General features: G+C 47.1%; 1 protein-coding gene across 1 annotated transcript in view; it reads left to right on the plus strand.

Annotated features, from left to right (window-relative positions):
- The first annotated feature begins 1,090 nt into the window (after positions 1-1,090).
- LOC125757310 (uncharacterized) overlaps positions 1,091-18,269 on the plus strand; it is a 77,528-nt gene continuing 60,349 nt past the window's right edge. The window contains exons 1-2 of the mRNA XM_049412775.1: positions 1,091-1,297; positions 15,329-15,447. Coding sequence (XP_049268732.1) covers positions 1,228-1,297; positions 15,329-15,447 — 189 coding nt within the window. The 5' untranslated portion in view covers positions 1,091-1,227. The remainder of the gene's footprint in view (positions 1,298-15,328; positions 15,448-18,269) is intronic.

An 18,269-nucleotide genomic window follows, 5' to 3' on the forward strand; every position in this document is an offset into this window, starting at 1 on the left:
TGCGGCTGCTGCCCCAATGGAGCCGCCGGCACCCATTTCCCCTTCCCCGCCCCGTCGCGCCGCAGCGGCCGCAACTGCAACTAAAGCCAACACGCGCTCTCCCATTGGCCTAATACCTTATCTACATTGATTAAATCTATGTTATTATAACAAAAAAATATAAATTCACGGTCCATCTCTCTGCCTCTTAAGGCAGAACGACCTTATTTTTCCCCCATTATTTATTTTTGTTCTTTATCTCTACTTTTCTGCCACCAATACTCTAACCGTACGTCTCTTACTTATTTCTATCGCGGACGTGTGCAGCTTTCCATTGTTGTCCCTAAAACCCAAGGCTTCATGTAGATTCGTGCCCACACGTATACCTGGGTGAATATCGCCACATTCAATCAGTACATGTTCCATTGTTTCCTTAGTTCCCCCGCAGCATGTACATTGTTCTTCTTCGTTACTGAATCTCGCTTTATAACTACGCGTTCTAAGGCAGCCCAACCTTGCTTCAAACAGTAAAGCGCTTCCCCTTGAATTATCATAAAACCGTTCCCTCCTTATTTCGTTTTTTCCCTTTCGGTAGTTACTCAGAGCCGGCTTCTTTTCCATCGCTGCCATCCAATAAGTCCTCTCCGCCTCTCTGACCTTCCGCTTAATGCTCCTTATTGCCATATCGCCCGCATTGCTAGCCGTATATTTACTGGTGAGCCTCCTAGTTCTTTTTCTCCACTGCGTGTCAACACTTTTTCTATACAAATACCTGAAAACCTTCTCTGCCCATCTACTCTTCTTCATTTTCCTCAGCCTCTCTTCGAATCTCATTTTGCTCTGAGCTTCCCTCACTTCAAAGCCTGTCCATCCCATATCACCCTTTACAGCCTCATTTGTCGTCTTCCCGTGAGCGCCCAACGCGAGGCGGCCCACCGTCCTTTGATTTACATCCATTTCTGATTGTACCTCTGACTTCATGCACACTACTGAGTTCCCAAATGTAAGTTCCCAAATGTAACCATACAATGGCCAGTGGCGCCCCTAGTGGCAATACTCCTGCGGTCGGCGCGCGTTCCCGACGAGCAGCGCGCGTATCGCAAGCGGTGAACGAAGTCGGGGTAGGAGAGAACGAGCGAGCGGAGAATGCTGTTTTGGAAAGTAGAAGCGCTCGCCGTCTAATGCGGTTCAGTAACGCTGCTGTGTGAATGTTTGTCAATACGACATCATGTGTCCGTTGAGAGCAACATGAAGTTTTCGCGGCTGTGCTGCGCCTGTTCACTGCTGGCATGCGGCTACCTCATCGTCGGCGCCAGGCGTAAGACCGTGCTGTTTCTCCCTGTGCTGTGTGTGTGAGGGGCAGGAAGCACGCTTTCCATTCTGTCTTTTGTTTTTGCAGTTGCAGTCGTTTTGTTGTTCTCGACTGATCAAGCTGCAATGCAAAAAGTCGGAGCGTACGTTAATGCCCCTCTCCATTTACATGTATGTGGCGTGAGCTTTCGCTTGAGCCGGCCTTGCGACGTGTTTTGACTCACTTGTCCGCTCTTATTTCTCGTTTCTCCCGGAGTTGTGGTGCATATTGCATGCTTTGCGAACGACCAGAAAGACGACCACCCGGCTCCGGGAGGAAAACAAGAAAGCAGTAAACTAAGCTATTGATTTCGAGCGCGCGCAGCCTCGCGTTGACCTCTTCTCCAGGTATGATGGGCCGTATTTCTTTTGCATCGACCTGGAAATACGAGCATCCTTTGTTCGCCGAACGTGCTTTGGCGTATGTCCCTGTTAACTAATCGCAGCGGAACGCAGTATCGCTCGTGCATCTGATCGCGTGCAAACTGTAGCGACAGAATACAGATCTGACACACCGCGATGACTTTGCGCGTCACCACAAGGCGTGAGTGCCGAAGTTCCATTCACGATGAAGCTACTGTTAATTCACGATTTCTGCTCGTTAATGACCTCGCCGCCGTGCGCTGAAATGCGCGAACACGAGAGGAACCAATACTGATTCGAGCAGACTCATTGTTTTCGAACTCTGAAGCCTGTGTTCACGCTTGGCCAAGTGTGGCACGCCGGATGTGACGCTCATGGTCAGGGCTGAATGAGGAGGCATCCGACTTCAGGCTAGCGCTGCTGTCACTGAGAAACGTCGTGCATTGGTTTCATTGTTGTGTATCATTCCTAACCATCCATGAGGCTAGTAGATTGTGTGCCATTTGCGTAACATCTTGTTTACTGTAGTGTCCACATCTGTGCAATGTATTTGGCCCGGCACAGGCGAATGCATGTGGTATTGGCAGAGCAGCTTTTCCTATCTGCACTTTAGGGATGCCTGATACCCATATCAGATAAAGTGCACTGAGCGTCACTTTATCTGCATGCTGCTACTCAGGAATGAGAACTGTAATATGACTTAGAAGGGTATCGGCTTGGGCTAGTTGGTATGTCATGATGAATTGTATAGCGCAAACGGGGTACTTGGACACGTTTTCTCTGACGAGGACAGGTCCCCGAAAACGGGGACCTGTCCTCGTTTTCTCTGTCTGTCCAAGTACCCCGTTTGCGCTATACAATTCGTCATGTAATATGACGATTGGAAAGTTAGTAGCGCAGCATATATTTGTTATTCCATTCAATATTGCTTAAGCAAGAATGTCATAAACAGCCGCTAAATAAACTCTAGGTGCAAAAGCAGTGAATGGGGCCACTGTACGGCATGTGCTCTGGTATGCCCCTGGCGGTGCTGGCCATAGGCTGCCCGAGAACACAAATATTACGTTAGTTAGTAGGAAGGGGAACAGCGTGCAAAGACAAAAGAGGCACAAGCAACTGTGCTGACTGACGAGTGAAGTGTTTATTAATGAAGGAACAGCTGTACATGTGTAGAAAAACCTGTACATCACCGTGCAAGAGAAGGGAAGCATGAAAATCTATTAGATAGTTGAGATTACGTGTCGTCAAAACTGTTGTTGTTAAGTTATTCTGCTCTCTTCCTATTCAGCACGAGACAATGCTACAGAGATCTGATGCATGATGCACTGCTGTTTGGGATTGCAGCGGCCTCAGAGTTCTCTGTAGCACCTGCGGACATGTTTTCTTGCACACGCAGATTGTAGAGGCTTTTCACTCATTTTGTAGAGTGTGAATGAAGCCTGTGTGGTGTATGGGAGGCCTCTACCCTACATGACCGGGCATCGCCTAAATGACCGCTTGCGAGAACACGCCTGCAGTCTTCGCTTTTGAACTAGCAGCAGCTTGGCCTTACCTTGTAAGGACCGTAACGTGTGCCGTGCTGGGGGCCTGATTTTTTGCAGTGCGTGGTCTGCAGATGCTGCAGTGACACTCATGCATCTTTGAAGCCACTGCAACTTCAAAGAGGGATGCGTTATGCATCCATCTGCAGAACGAAGGCCCTGTCTCGTGCAAGCTGATTCCATTTTGTTTCTGCACATTTCATAACTTGATCACCCACCTAACTCTTCTCCCTCGACTGCATTTTCCTTCCTTGACTGTCTACCCTACGAAACCACGCCGATCGAATTTTCTTTCTTAAATGTCAATGCAGATATCAGCTGCCCCTGTTTGTTCTGTAATCAATTCTGCTCTCTTCCTATCTTTCAACATTACACCTATCATTTTCCACTCCATTACACACTGTGCGGTACTTGCCATTATGTTGAACTGCTAGAACGCAGTGATTGTACACTTTTTGCTTTAGGGACAGTGGTAATTCATTATTTGGGAGTGTCTGCCATATCCACCCATCCGTATTCTCCTTTTCATGATTAGGTAACTGGGCTAGACATTTCTCGAAAGGGTAGAGTGGATCACAGCCATGCAGTCAATCGGGTAATGGAGAAATCTGCTGAGTTCACTTTATGTGCTTTTCATTGGTGGATACAATAATGCCTTTGACTCGGCTGGGATGCCAGCAGTTTTGAAGGCAGTACTTCACCAAGGAGTAATTGAGACATATGGGAATAGGAGCTGAGCAGGTTGGTAAGGATTCAGCATGAAAGAAGCTGTATGTGAATACCGTAGCCAACAGCTACCCACAAGGAGAGCAAAAAATAGCGATGCAAGAAAGGGGTCAGTGTTGTTGACTGCATGCTTAGACAAAGTATTCAATCGACTGCATTGGGGGGAAGAAATAGGAATAAAGATCGACGGACAAGATCTCGGCAACCTAGGGTTTGCAGATGATATCGTGCTAACGGAAGGAATAAGGCACCATTGAGACGAACACAAGAAGTGACACAGATCAACGCCTACTAACAGCTGATTTTTATTCGAAGAAAACGGGTATATATATGGGCTCAAACCTTGACAGCAGTAATCACGTGGTGTACTTAAGGTGGCGGTTCTACGGTCGCCATCTTACGAGTAGTTCTTCCCTGAGACACCAGACGACGCCACTCGGTCATGTTTAGAAAAAGGGAGCAAAATGTGCTTTGCACTGTCATAGCATGCAGTGGCGAAGAGCTTGCACCTGTTGCAACTAATCCCTCCTTTTGCAGCTGTTGCTATGGTGCAGCTGTTGCTATAACCTCCTTTGGGATGTTGCAAATGTGCCTGATGCCCAACCCCCCTCCTCCTCCCATCCCGTTCTCAAGAAAAAAAGGTGCACAGCCCAGAGAGCCTTTGTACTCCGGTCCAACTGTCCAGAAATGAGGTGCCCCCCTCGCTCTCGTGGAAGGGTAAAACTGTTTACAATAAAGTGGTTAAAAAAGAGAGAAGACCGTTCGTTTGTTCAGGGACTTCTCGAGAAAGTTTGACATTGGCCCTGAACACCGGCAGTGTTGGCTTGCGTGGAACAGCCCGGACCATGCGCACTTGCATAGTAATTAGAGATGTCCCCGCTGTCAACAGTTTTGATTCGACTGTAAAAGTAGTGCGCGCATGTGCCGCTTGACCTCATACATATGTCCCTACATTCAGAAGCTCCCCAGAAAGCCTTCGTTGAAAAGGTCCATAGGAGGGACACGCTTGAGCGCGTCTTATGTATTCTGTGAACGTCTCATTTTCTAGCTTTTTATGGCCACCTATAATGAGACGCTAAATAAGAGCTACATCAAGCGCTTTGGTCAGTAAGGGGTGCTTATAAAATATCACGTGATTTACATGTGCAAACAGATTATTGCTAAATTTAGTTCTTGTAGAGGTTATTAGTTCATATAGCATAAATTTTGCACGTGTTGTCTAACTATTTGGCACTGTCCAAGCTTTCTTTCTGCTACCTCTCTGCTAGATGGGTTGCCGTGCACTGCAACAACCAAATGGTAGTCACACATGAATGATTTTCGAGGGTATGATGATCATTCGAAAAAAAAAATGACGAAAGCGGATGCGTTACCATTACGTGAGTGTAATTATTACGCTGGTAAATACAATACATATTTCGACGACAAGATAATCTACTGAAAATCATGCGTTTCAAAACTTGTTTCACCCCGCAGGGGCGTCTGCGCAAGCAGGCGTTTGGTGTGTAGCGACACCACGGACCCGAGCTAACGGGGGGGTTTCGACCCCCTCCCACGCCTAGTCGTGCGTGGCTTAGCCGTGTCCGGGGAAAAGGGGATCCTGGGGGTTGAGCCAATGCCGGGTGATTGGACCTTTAAGGCCCCCCGGCAGAGGCAACACACCCCTTTGACCCCGGCTTCACGTAGACGGCACCCCTGGGCTGACCCACCCAGGGGAAATCGGCAGTCGCCTTTTCCTATCTCTCTCCCACATCTTCGTCTTTCTCTCTCACTGTTCACCTTTCCTGTCCTCTCCTCTCTTCAACTTACTTCCTTTTTCATGGTGGCAAGGGTTAACCTTGTGTGGGTAGCCAGCCTTGGATACGTCATATTTGGTTATAGCGGTAACGTACAGCTGGCGCTTGCAGGATATGCTTTTCACACTTGCTGCAGCATCCCCTAGTTGGGCTCCGTGGTGGGTGGTTGGCGTTACTGCCGAAACATACGACATCCATGGATAGCTCTTTCCCGAAACTTCCCAATCGTCCCCATAAGAGGAGGCGCACCGAAGATGTATTTCTCTTTGTTGGACACCAGAAAGAAACCTTTCCACGTTATCATGTCGTACATTCCGAAAAAGCAGGAAAGACAGTGAGAATGATCTCACCTTTCCTGGTCTCGAAAACTCTGTCAGATACAATTGGAGCAGGCTACAAAGCATCGAGAATGGCAAATGGAGATCTTCTCTTAGAACTCCGCGACCAAATACAGCATCAGAAACTGTCGAATCTAACATCATTTGGGGACGTCCCAGTGACAGTCACCCCCCACCGCACGATGAACACATCCCGTGGTGTTGTCTCAGATGATGACCTCATGGGACTAACTGAGGCTGAACTTGTTGAGGGGTGGAGTGACCAGAATGTCGTGAATGTGAAGAGAATTAGCATGACGCGCGATGGAAAGGAAATACAGACCAAGCATCTAATCCTTACTTTTGGCTCCAGTATCCTGCCTGAAACGATCGAGGCAGGGTACATCAAACTCAAAGTCAGACCCTACATTCCAAATCCCCTCCGATGCTTCAAGTGCCAGTGATTCGGCCACAGTTCACAAAACTGTCGCAGCCGCTCTACCTGTGCAAAATGTAGTGCAACTGAACATCCGTCCCGAGTCCTGCGAAAATGCTGCACACTGTGAGAACTGTGATGGGGACCACGCCGCGTACTCGCGATCGTGCCCATCATGGAAGAGAGAGAAGGAAATAGTTGTAATTAAGGTCAAAGAAAACATCTCCTTCAAGGAGGCACGCAGGCGTATTTCCCACCTACCGAATGGTAACTTTGCCGATGTGGCGCGACAGGGGGCAGCGTCACAACGGCTTTTGGCGGCTGTCCAGCGCACACGTAGTGAGCTGGCAGTGACGCCAACTTCCCCCTCGGCGGCTGCAGCCAGTGCTGCATCGCCATCTCTAAAGAAGGACCCACCAGCCTCTGAGCAGGTGGGCCCAAAGGCTCTGCCTCCTGAGGTGAAGCCTCTTCGGCGAACATCCAACGCCTCGCAAGAGGTGATGGACACTAGTTCGAGTGAGGCGGCGCGGAACGCACCAAAGGAGCGGTGCGACTCTGTCGACCGCTCTAAGAAAGGAAAAATTCCTATTACGGGGCCTAGAAAGAGCTCCGTAACTAGAGGTTTCTCTAAACACACAGCACTAACCTTCCATTCAAGATGGATACGCAGGTATTGCAATGGAACGTCAGAGGTCCTCTGCATAATCTAGACGACGTTAATGAGCTCCTGCGTAAATTCAGTCCAAAAGTGCTGTGTGTTCAAGAAACACATCTTAAACCGACACACACAAAGTTCCTCAGACAATATGCCATATTCTGCAGGGACCGTGATGACGCAGTCACTTCGTCCGGTGGTGTGGCGATCATAGTTGATAGTAGCGTTAGCTGCAGGCAACTCCATCTGAGAACACATCTAGAAGCAGTCGCTATTTAAGCGGTGCTTTTTAACAAGCTAATCACTGTCATCTCATTATACATTCCCCCAGGCTATAGACTTAGTAGAACTGAATTCCAGAACCTAATTGATGAGCTTCCTGAACCCTATTTACTAGTTGGAGATTTCAATGCACATAGCACACTTTGGGGAGATTCTCGTTGTGATGCGAGAGGAAGGCTGATAGAAAATTTCCTATTCTCTACTGGTGCATGTCTGCTCAACAAAAACGAACACATATACTTCAATGCCACGCACCAAACATACTCATCTATTGACTTAACCATCACATCCAGTACTCTAGTTCCGTATCTTGAATGGCAGGTTATTAAAAACCCATACAGAAGCGACCACTTCCCTATAGCGATAAGCTTAACAAAACGAGACAGTGGTTCCCCCCAGCTTCCCCGTTGGAAAATTAAGTCAGCAAACTGGGAGCTGTTCCAAGAACACACATATCTACAGTGGGATGACATTGCTTCCTCTAGCATAGACGACACTGTGGCGTATATAACACATTTTATTATAGATGCTGCTGAAAAATGTATTAAACAAACCAACAGACAGGTCAGAAAATGTCGTATGCCCTGGTGGAATGAAGAATGTAGGGAGGCAAGAAAAAAACAGAACAAAGCTTGGGCTTTACTTCGTGACCATCCAACAGCTGAGAACCTCGTTAATTTCAAGCAAACAAAGTGGCAGGGCAGACGAGTCCGTCGACAGGCTAGGAGAGAAAGCTGGCAAAAGTACATATCTAACATAAACTCTTATACGGATGAGGGTAAGGTGTGGAATAGCCTAAACAAATTAAATGGACGGGAAACGCAACCACTACCCTTAGTAAATACCGAAGGCAATAGCATGGAAGGCCAGGCAGACTTTCTGGGTGAACACTTTCAACATATTTCTAGCGCATCCCACTGTAATCCAACTTTCCTGAGGTTCAAGGAACGCGCTGAGCGGGAACGCCTTGAACGAAAGTGCGCAAAAGATGAACCTTACAACCGTCCGTTTAATGTAGCCGAACTCAAAGCCGCTTTGAACTCCTGCCACAACTCAGCACCAGGTGGTGATCGTATAATGTATGAGATGATCAGGAACTTACACACCGAAGCACAGAATGCACTTCTGTCTCTCTACAACACCTTGTGGGCAGCTGGGTACATTCTAACGTCTTGGAAAGAAGCCATTATAATTCCAATACACAAGCAAGGGAAAGATCCGTCCTTAGCCAGTAGCTATAGGCCAATAGCATTGACGAGCTGCTTGTGCAAACTCTATGAAAAAATGATAAACCGGCAATTAATCTATCTTCTCGAAAACAACAACCTACTAGACCCACTTCAGTGCGGCTTCAGGGAGGGTCGCTCAACACTAGACCACCTTGTTCGCATCGAGGGAATAGTTAGAGATGCCTTTATCCATAAACAGTTTTTTCTTTCCGTATTTCTCGACCTCGAGAAAGCCTATGACACAACATGGCGATTTGGAATCCTCAAAGACCTGTCCGCGTTGGGTGTTCGGGGCAGCATGCTCAAAACAATAGAAAGTTACCTGTACAATCGCACTTTTCGCGTTAGAGTGGGAAATGTACTGTCAAAACCGTTCACTCAAGAAACTGATGTGCCACAAGGAGGAGTGCTTAGCTGCACCCACTTCATTGTGAAATGCAAAAATGTTCCAAAAGCCGGGAGAGTTCATGATTAAAACAGATGCTCCGACTTAACACAACAAAATATAACAAAAAACTACACAGACGTTTCGCCACCTATGCGGGTGGCATCTTCAGTATGAACTGGCACCGAATGAGCGAAGGTAACCCCGTCTATTTCTAGTCTCGTGTATGTCTCTGTACACATCCGGTAGGGGGCCACGGTTGCTGTTGCACGCCGACCTGTCACGGCGGATGAACCACGACTCGAGAAGCTTTCTCTTGCCCCACCTTTGTTCCCGAGCCAGCGTCGTCGCATTACTGAAGTCGAAGGCATGCCCCGTCGTCCAGCAGTGTTCGACGAGTTCGCTCTTGGAATGCGTGGCATGGGTGGCTTTGGCGACGTCCCCTTTGTGCTCTTTGAACCTCGTTGACCGCTTCCTGCCTGTTTCGCCGATGTATGTAGCGTCGCAGTCCCCGCACGGTACCTTGTAGACAACCCCGCTTTGATCGTTCGCAGGGGTGCGGTCTTTAGGCTTAGTGAACACGTTTCCCAAGGTACAATGAGGTCTGAAAACGTATGCGAGGGGGAACAAGAAGTGCGGCACGAGAGAACACAACATCCATTGTTTCCATTCCTTACGTCCAGGGCGTGTCAGACTCTGTTCGGCGAGCACTTCGTCCGCTGGGCATTAAAACCGTTTTCAGACCTCATTGTACCTTGGGAAACGTGTTCACTAAGCCTAAAGACCGCACCCCTGCGAACGATCAAAGCGGGGTTGTCTACAAGGTACCGTGCGGGGACTGCGACGCTACATACATCGGCGAAACAGGCAGGAAGCGGTCAACGAGGTTCAAAGAGCACAAAGGGGACGTCGCCAAAGCCACCCATGCCACGCATTCCAAGAGCGAACTCGTCGAACACTGCTGGACGACGGGGCATGCCTTCGACTTCAGTAATGCGATGACGCTGGCTCGGGAACAAAGGTGGGGCAAGAGAAAGCTTCTCGAGTCGTGGTTCATCCGCCGTGACAGGTCGGCGTGCAACAGCAACCGTGGCCCCCTACCGGATGTGTACAGAGACATACGAGACTAGAAATAGACGGGGTTACCTTCGCTCATTCGGTGCCAGTTCATACTGAAGATGCCACCCGCATAGGTGGCGAAACGTCTGTGTAGTTTTTTGTTATATTTTGTTGTGTTAAGTCGGAGCATCTGTTTTAATCATTCATTGTGAAAATGAACTCCCTTCGTACGGTTATTCCTCCGGCAATGTTTTACTGTGTATATGTTATGACGTCCAAATAGGCTTCAAATCATGTAACCTCTCAATCTGTGAGCGACAAGTTCAGCTTGGCCTGAACAAAATAACTAAGTGGGCAAATGAAAATGGTTTTAAGATAAACCCCCTTAAAAGCTCGTGTGTTCTCTTTAACAGAAAAAGAGGCCTTGTATCAGATCCTGAGGTTACGCTAGATGGACAACGCTTGCAGATCAACAAAGAACATAATTTTCTAGGTGTCATTCTTGACTCAAAACTGTCCTTCATCCCACACATCAAGTACATTAAAACAAAGTGCCTAAAAACAATGAATATCCTAAAAATGCTGTCACACACAACTTGGGGAAGTGACAGGAAGTGCTTAATGAACCTGTACAAGAGTCTTGTCAAGACACGTTTAGACTATGGAAGTGTGGTGTATCACTCTGCCGCACCAAGTGCGCTTAAAATACTTGATCCGATTCACCATTTGGGCATACGCCTAGCCACTGGCGCCTTCAGGACGAGCCCAGTACAAAGTCTCTATGTGGAATCAGACGAGTGGTCACTCAGTTTGCAACGGTCATACAATATCTTCACGTATTTTCTGAAAGTGAATGCACAATCTTAACACCCTGCTTATCCTACTGTAAATGATACAGGATGTGCCACACTATTCCACAAGCGACCGGCACTAAGAGAGCCGTTCTCACTTCGTGTCAGGAAGCTTAATGAAGAAATGGATGTCTCGATTGTTACACACCATTTAATGCCTCCGGCGAGACCACTCCCGCCATGGCAGTGCCAACAAATTGACTGTGACATATCCTTCATCAGAACCTCCAAACATGCTCCACAAGCGCATATACATACACATTTTCTTGAATTACAGGCAAAGTACTGTTGTGCTGAGTTTTTTACTGACGCTTCCAAGTCGCATGCCGTTGTTCGTTATGCATCGATCGGTCCTTCATTTACAGAATCCGGCGCTATGCACCGAGAAACAAGTATCTTCACAGCAGAAGCCTTTGCACTATTGACTGCTGTGAAACATATCAGCAAAGAAAAGTTAGAAAAATTTATTATATTCACAGACTCTCTCAGTGTGGTGAAAGCCATCATGTCTCTCCGAAAGAATAAAAACCCTGTAGTGATGGAACTATATGCACTCCTTTGCACCATGTATGCATCTGGCCAAAATATCGTGTTGTGCTGGGTGCCTGGACATAGAGACATCGAAGGCAATGTCTTGGCTGACCAGCTAGCCACTTCTGTCCACGTAAATGCTACTAATACATCTATGGGGGTTCCCGTAATGGACCTGAAACCCTTTTTAAGGAAAAAGCTCAGGGCCTTCTGGCAAAGGTCATGGGATCTAGAAATAGATAACAAATTACACTTGATTAAGCCACACCTTTGTAGTTGGACGCCCACTGCAAAGACACGCCACACCGAAGTAACATTATGCAGACTTAGAATAGGACACACACACAGCACACACACGTACCTTTTATCCGGTGGTGAGCCACCCTCCTGTGATAAATGTGGCCAGCCACTCTCAGTCCTTCACGTCTTGTTGGAATGCCGAGAACTTGAAGTGCTTAGGAGAAAACATTTTCCAGTACCACTCCGACAGCAAATCCCACTACACCCAGCAATATTGCTAGGCAAGGATCCGTTTTTCAAATATGAATATCTTTTAAGATACTTCTAAGACCTTCGTAGTTTTCACATCATATACACAGGTGATCCGTAGCACGGCCTCTCACAAGAGGTCGATGTTGCGGTAGTCTCTTAAGAGAAAGCACCTACCTCAGGCCCTTGGTCTCAAGGGCGTACGTGAGGTTTTCGTGCTACCTCCATGCTCTATTTTAGTAACGCAAGCACTACTTATTTATCCCCACCACATACAATTCACGCCACTGTCATGATTTTAGCAATTATACGTTTTACGCACCGTCACTGCGAACAATTTTAGGCCCTTATACCGCCATCTAACATCCTCACTGATCACATCCCATACCATGACCTGGCACTCTTTGGCCACTGCTGGCCCTTGTGCCATAATATACCATATAGTAACAACAAAACTTGTTTCAAAATTTGTTGCGTGCGGCTGGGAGCTCCAGAGCTCGCGCAGCCATCTGCACTTTTCGCTGCAGTCGGGGCAATAAGACTCGCTATAATTGACAGCTTGCAAAATAGTTACAGAGCATGCGCGAGCAAGTTTGTTTTCCCCAGGAAAGGCTCTACCAGAAGGGCAGACAAACAATTTTTTCCTATTCACCACTAATCCCTGTCTTTCCTTTCTTTCGTTTCCCCCCTTTGTCTCAGTGCAAGAGGGAACGTACAATAAGGCGTGACATTCTTGCAGCATGTTTGGTGCTGAGCCACTGAGCCCGTGCTGGAATGTGGAGGGGTGAACACGCTTAGACGGAGAAAAGCAGTCATGGAACGAAGAGCTTTCTAGGAAAATTTTCTTGCCGGAAAGCCAACTTGCAGGTGTTTGCAAAGTGTACGCCAGGGGGCTCTCACTATTTTGCAAAGTTTCAATTGTTTTGCTGCTAATCCTATCGCTCAACCGGCGTCGCATGAAATAGTCAAACACACATACACTGCCAAGCACTCGCCACCTCATCGCGTGGTTTCTGGAAAGCAGGTATTGTCATACGAGCCTTAAAAATATGAGGAGGCAAGGTCAAGTTCTTTGTGTACTTCAAATACACTTCTACAGTCACCTGAGTACAGAGGCGAGCAACCGAGCAATTCCTGGAATCCTCGGCACAATAGCCTCACCTGCTGGCTATGCATTAATGATGTACAGTGCAACACGCTTTATTCCCTTCTCCTTTCTCTCTATCCCTCTCTTTCTTTTTTTCAGCAGCCCCACAGGGTTACTGTAGGGTTACATTGTGCACTGAAGAGGCGATGAAGTCTGGAGAAATAACCCATCCTTGTTTTGACGACTTAGTAAGGCCTAGAGGCGCCACTCTTGAGGAACGTTGGAACTGACGTAAAACGACTTGATATTTTTTTTCACAGATGGCGCCACCACCAAAAAATGTTTGCGAGATATATTATTTCTTGAAAATATTTTCTTTCAAGCACTGCTTCGCAAAGTTAGTACTGGTAATTACAAGACACTACGTGGTCCTGCAAATGTGCAATACTTGTTCTGAATTAACCTGTAAAAGGAAAAAAAAGTAAATTTGCACGAACCCGACCAGCAGAAAAATGAGCTAAATTCACTGCTGTCCTACAAATTTTCTAATTAACTTGCAACAATTTTCTCTTCAAAGAAGCCCAGAGAAAGGCTTGCTGCTTAAATATTGAAGATTTAAGAGTTTAAGCTTGGATAGTTTTGTCCCTTCGTCGGTAATGCCTCACCAAGTAGAGCCATAAATTGCCGTATTGAAGTAGTAATAATTCATGAACTGTTCATTAGAACACAAAGCAACTTCGCGTAGACATAAAGTACGATATAGCCTGGAAACCCATTAAATATTGTTCTACACAGAACAGAAAAAAAGGTATTTACTCATAAACTTTCATTGTTTTGCCCATTTTTATTAGAGCCTGCATCAATTTCTAATTGCTTTACTGGCAATATCTCTTCATAGAAACCTTGCATAACGCTTCATTAAAAGGCTCAGCGAATTTCATTTTGTTATGTTGAACAGTTTTGCCGCACTGGCAGTACAACGGAGGCTTGTACAGCAAAAACACTGTTTTTTTGCTCAAACTGTTTTTATTGCCGTGAAATAACGCTCGAGACTAGACAACAATACTAGCTGTCATTAGAAAGAGGAGAATGTAAACTTTCTAATGCAATACAACTCATATTCGTCCATTGAGTAGAGCAAGCACAGTGCGCCAGTAAACAATGACTAAAATGCCGAGCGGGTGCCGCCGGAGTGGGACCGCCACTTTAAAAGCGATAAAAGTTGTACTTCATGTTGTATCTTGAACAAAGAGAGAATATGTGATCTATGACACGTGGTGTATATGGCCAAAGTAACATGCAAATTAAAATGAAAATTATAACAATTACAGCGACAAATTCTATAAAGAGTTAACATAATAAAAAGAACATTTCTTTTGTTTCTCGGGCAAGCACGCTCGGTATTATAAGTAATGCGAGGAGTTGTTTCAACCAAGCGCTTCTAAAAAGGACACTTCACATTCGTACAACATTTTTGATGGTTTGCTGACGCAGTCTAGGCCCTTCCTTTTGATGAAGAAGGCTTCTTTGAGCTTCGTGCCACGTTGCCTAGACTCTTATCCAGAACCAAGGTGTCCTTTAAATGAGGAAGGCATCTGCAGGTTTACTATGGATTGCTAAATTAGACCCAGTCCCTTTGTTAAGTGAACATTCATGCTCTCTCAGCCATTCGTTTAAACAGCACCCCGTTTGTCCTATGTAAACCTTATTGCATGTAAGCGAGATCTGGTACACCACATTTTCCTTGCATGTGACAAGCGGTTTTGCATGCTGGGTTCCGCAGGTCATTTTGCCTTTTTTCTGGTTGTTAATCTGAGGGCACAAGGAAGCACGTTTAACAGGGGCTGAAAAAACTACCGGGATCTTGAAGTCATTTGTGACTTTTTTCAGGTTGTGCGCTACGCGGTGAGAGTAGGGTACGAATACAGGTCTTACCCTCCTGAATTTCTCTGGCGTGCTTGTACATATATTTTTACCTTTAATTTTCTGGAGCAGGGATTCTACGGCTGTTAGAACTTCTACGGCTTGTGCAGGACAGCTTGAATCATTGGGAGAGGCGTGCTGTGAATATGGAATAGGATGATGATTAGCGAACGTTTATTTGCATATTCACCATTTAGGAATTTGCATTGTGGCTTCAGTCATTGTACTGCTGAGAGCAAGGTCCCCACTTCAACTGCATTCTGATTGAGTGCACTGCTGTATGGATTCGTGTTTGAGAAGTCATCCTGAGCCCTGTACATGTGCTGCAGTTTCAGAGGCTGCAGGCCTAGGAGGCAAGGAGCAGGGAGGAAGCACCTGGCTGCTCCAAGTTGACCAAAGTGGCACCCTGCCCTCGACAACACTCAAGGAGCTCCTGGAGGAGAGTGGGGTATGACTATCAGTGTGTTCTCATGTCTTGAGAGGGTGGCGTTTTTATTCACTTACAGTTCTACTACTCTCCTCGGGGCAGGACAGTAATTCTTTATACAAACAATAAAAACAGACAATAATTTGTAAAGTAGTTTATTTGCAATACTATTAGGGGATATTCGTGATGATTTGTGCTCACTGGGCACATCCGCCATTTTGTGTGGTGCACAGTCGTGAAATCGTCTGCTAGGGCCTCCATAAGGAGAGGCCACAAAGCAGTTGACTGGCTGGCAGTAGTTGGTGCATCTTTCAGGCCAAGAAAATGCGACTGATTTCTTCGAAATCCAACGCCGAATGGTCAGCGGACCCTACTGTGTTGCCACAAATCATCGAGAACACAATATTGCAGTTCTGCACGCTTAAGAACTCACCCGGATGGCAGCTGCAAGAGGTGCATTGCTTCATGAAGCCGAACTGTTGTTTTGTAGTGACATGCACTCCTATCTAAGTTAGGCGTTCAGGGAAATTGTTCATTGCTGAGATGTGGCTGTCAAACTACTAAAATAAGCTTGCGCTGCATTACATCCTTATCTTGGTTACCATTGCGAATATAAACACACGTCGGATATTAAAATACATTTTCTTTTTTTCTGCACCGCAGTGCTCTTTGAAATATTGCACGCTTTGCTTTCTCATCCCACAACAGCATTGCATTACTGTCACGTATCTCAAGAGCAAGTCAGATGTGATTGAGAGAGAGGGACGGGAGACCGTGGTAGCACAGCAAACACCCTTTATATCAAACAACATGGTAAAAATCAACAAACACTCAAAATTCACACCCATAAAGAAACTAAGTGCACATAATACTCAGCTAGCGAATAATATCTCAACTCAAATAACAACCCATCCGAGTTAGGCTCAGCTCTACTACCCCAAGTCAGTCTAGCCACTGTGGATTCTTGGTCACTACCCTCGCTACCATTACTGAACGTTCTTACTGTTCAAGACGTTGGTTCTGTAACAACGTAGCCTCACCGTCCCGTCATGTCCGTCGTTGACGTTCCATGGTCGTCGATCTTCATCAGCAACTGGACAAACCACTTGATGCCGGTTTCCCGGTCATCATCATGGCCAACACGGAAACGTACAGGTTAGGCCTAGCTGCCTCCTCCATCCCTTGTTCCAAGTGCATCTGTGGCTTAAGTGACGACGTGGCGCTGCGGGGACTGTCCTGTGGGTCCGAGCTGTTCTGCCAACGAAGGTAGAGCGTTGCAGGTGCTTCGAGACCTGCTGTGACGAGAATTCTGCGAGTCCGTGGTAGCCTCGCCCGGTGGTAGCCGAAGTCGACATGGACTCTTGGTGTTGCATCTCCAGACCCGGCACCTGCCACTCTCTTCACCCGTGAGACGCTGGCATCGTCGACCTTCTTCGAACGGTACCCCACAGACAATGCCCGTTCTCTCTTCCTGGGTTCTTCACTACGGCTCAGGTCACGTGCCTCGAGCCTTCCACCAAACAATTGCGTGCGTGGCAGAGGTGCATGTTATGTTGTTGCTGTCATCAGCCTGGACGGTTTGATGTAGCGCCACAAGATGGCGTTCTTATCGCTTTTATAATCACTGAAATAAATGTGCTGCTCGCTGCATACGTCAGTCAGCATTTGGACTGAACTTCGTGTGTGTGCTGTCTCGGGAGAACATGACAACTGGCGACGAGAGATAAAATCTGCGAGTTGGGCGCGGCAGAAAGCACCCGCGCCTGGATTGAACAAGAATGTCATCCGTGGGCAGACTGGAAGCGTTCGACGCAAGCACAAGTGAGTGGCCGGAATATCACGAGCGTGTTTTGCTTTACTTCGCTGCGAATGATGTGGCCGAGGATAAAAAGAAGGCGGTATTCCTGACAAGCTGCGGCGCAGCAACATACTCGTTGGTACGGAACCTACTGTCGCCTACAAAACCGACTGATGCGACACTTGCAGCTATCTTCGCGGCCCTCGGAGCACACTTCAGGCCGAAAGTTTCCGAAGTGGTCGCAAGTTTCAAGTTTTTTTCGAGGAAAAGGCACGAAGGCGAGGCCGTTAGTGACTATGTAGCTGCACTTAACAAGCTAGTAGATGATTGCAACTTTGGCGCAGTGCGTGAGTGAATGATGCGCGACCAGATTGTCTGTGGAATTAACGACTCCGGAATGCAGACTCGCCTTTTGGAAAGTGCGGAACTGAACCTGGAAACGGCGAAAAATATGGTCATGGCGATAGAAACCGCAAGAAGAGACTCGCACATGCTAGGCGCCCCGTCCGTTTCTACAGATATGGTACAGTCGGCAAACTTTGTAGAGCGGCCAGCAAGAGAGATGACGGAGCTAAGGTGCGCCCGGTGCAGCGGCAAACACCAGACGACGCGCTGCCGACACCGATGCACCACCTGCTTCAAGTGCGGTCAACAGGGTCACCTCGCAAGGGTTTGCAAGACAGCTGCGTCTAATGGAAGGAATGGGACGGGCTCCCGCTCCGTGCACAACATGAATGAACTTTCCGAAACAGAGCCGGGACTAAATGAGGAATACACCTTCGGGTCTCTTCATGCTACCGGACCGGAACCCATGAAAATTGAAGCTCTTGTCAATAACGTGCCAATAGTGATGGAACTGGACACCGGGGCCAGTGTTTTGATAATAAGCGACGCGAAATTTAACGTCCTTTTCCCAGGATAGCCGTTGGAACATACTGACGTGCGGCTCAAAAGCTATTCTGGGGAGCTGTCGGCCATATTGGGAAAAGTGTCGGCCACAATAAAAGTCGGCACGCAGGAGGCAACTTTGCCGTTATTAGTTGTG

The sequence above is a fragment of the Rhipicephalus sanguineus genome, chromosome 2 (assembly GCF_013339695.2).
Source record: "Rhipicephalus sanguineus isolate Rsan-2018 chromosome 2, BIME_Rsan_1.4, whole genome shotgun sequence".
Classification (NCBI taxonomy): Eukaryota; Metazoa; Arthropoda; class Arachnida; order Ixodida; family Ixodidae; genus Rhipicephalus; species Rhipicephalus sanguineus.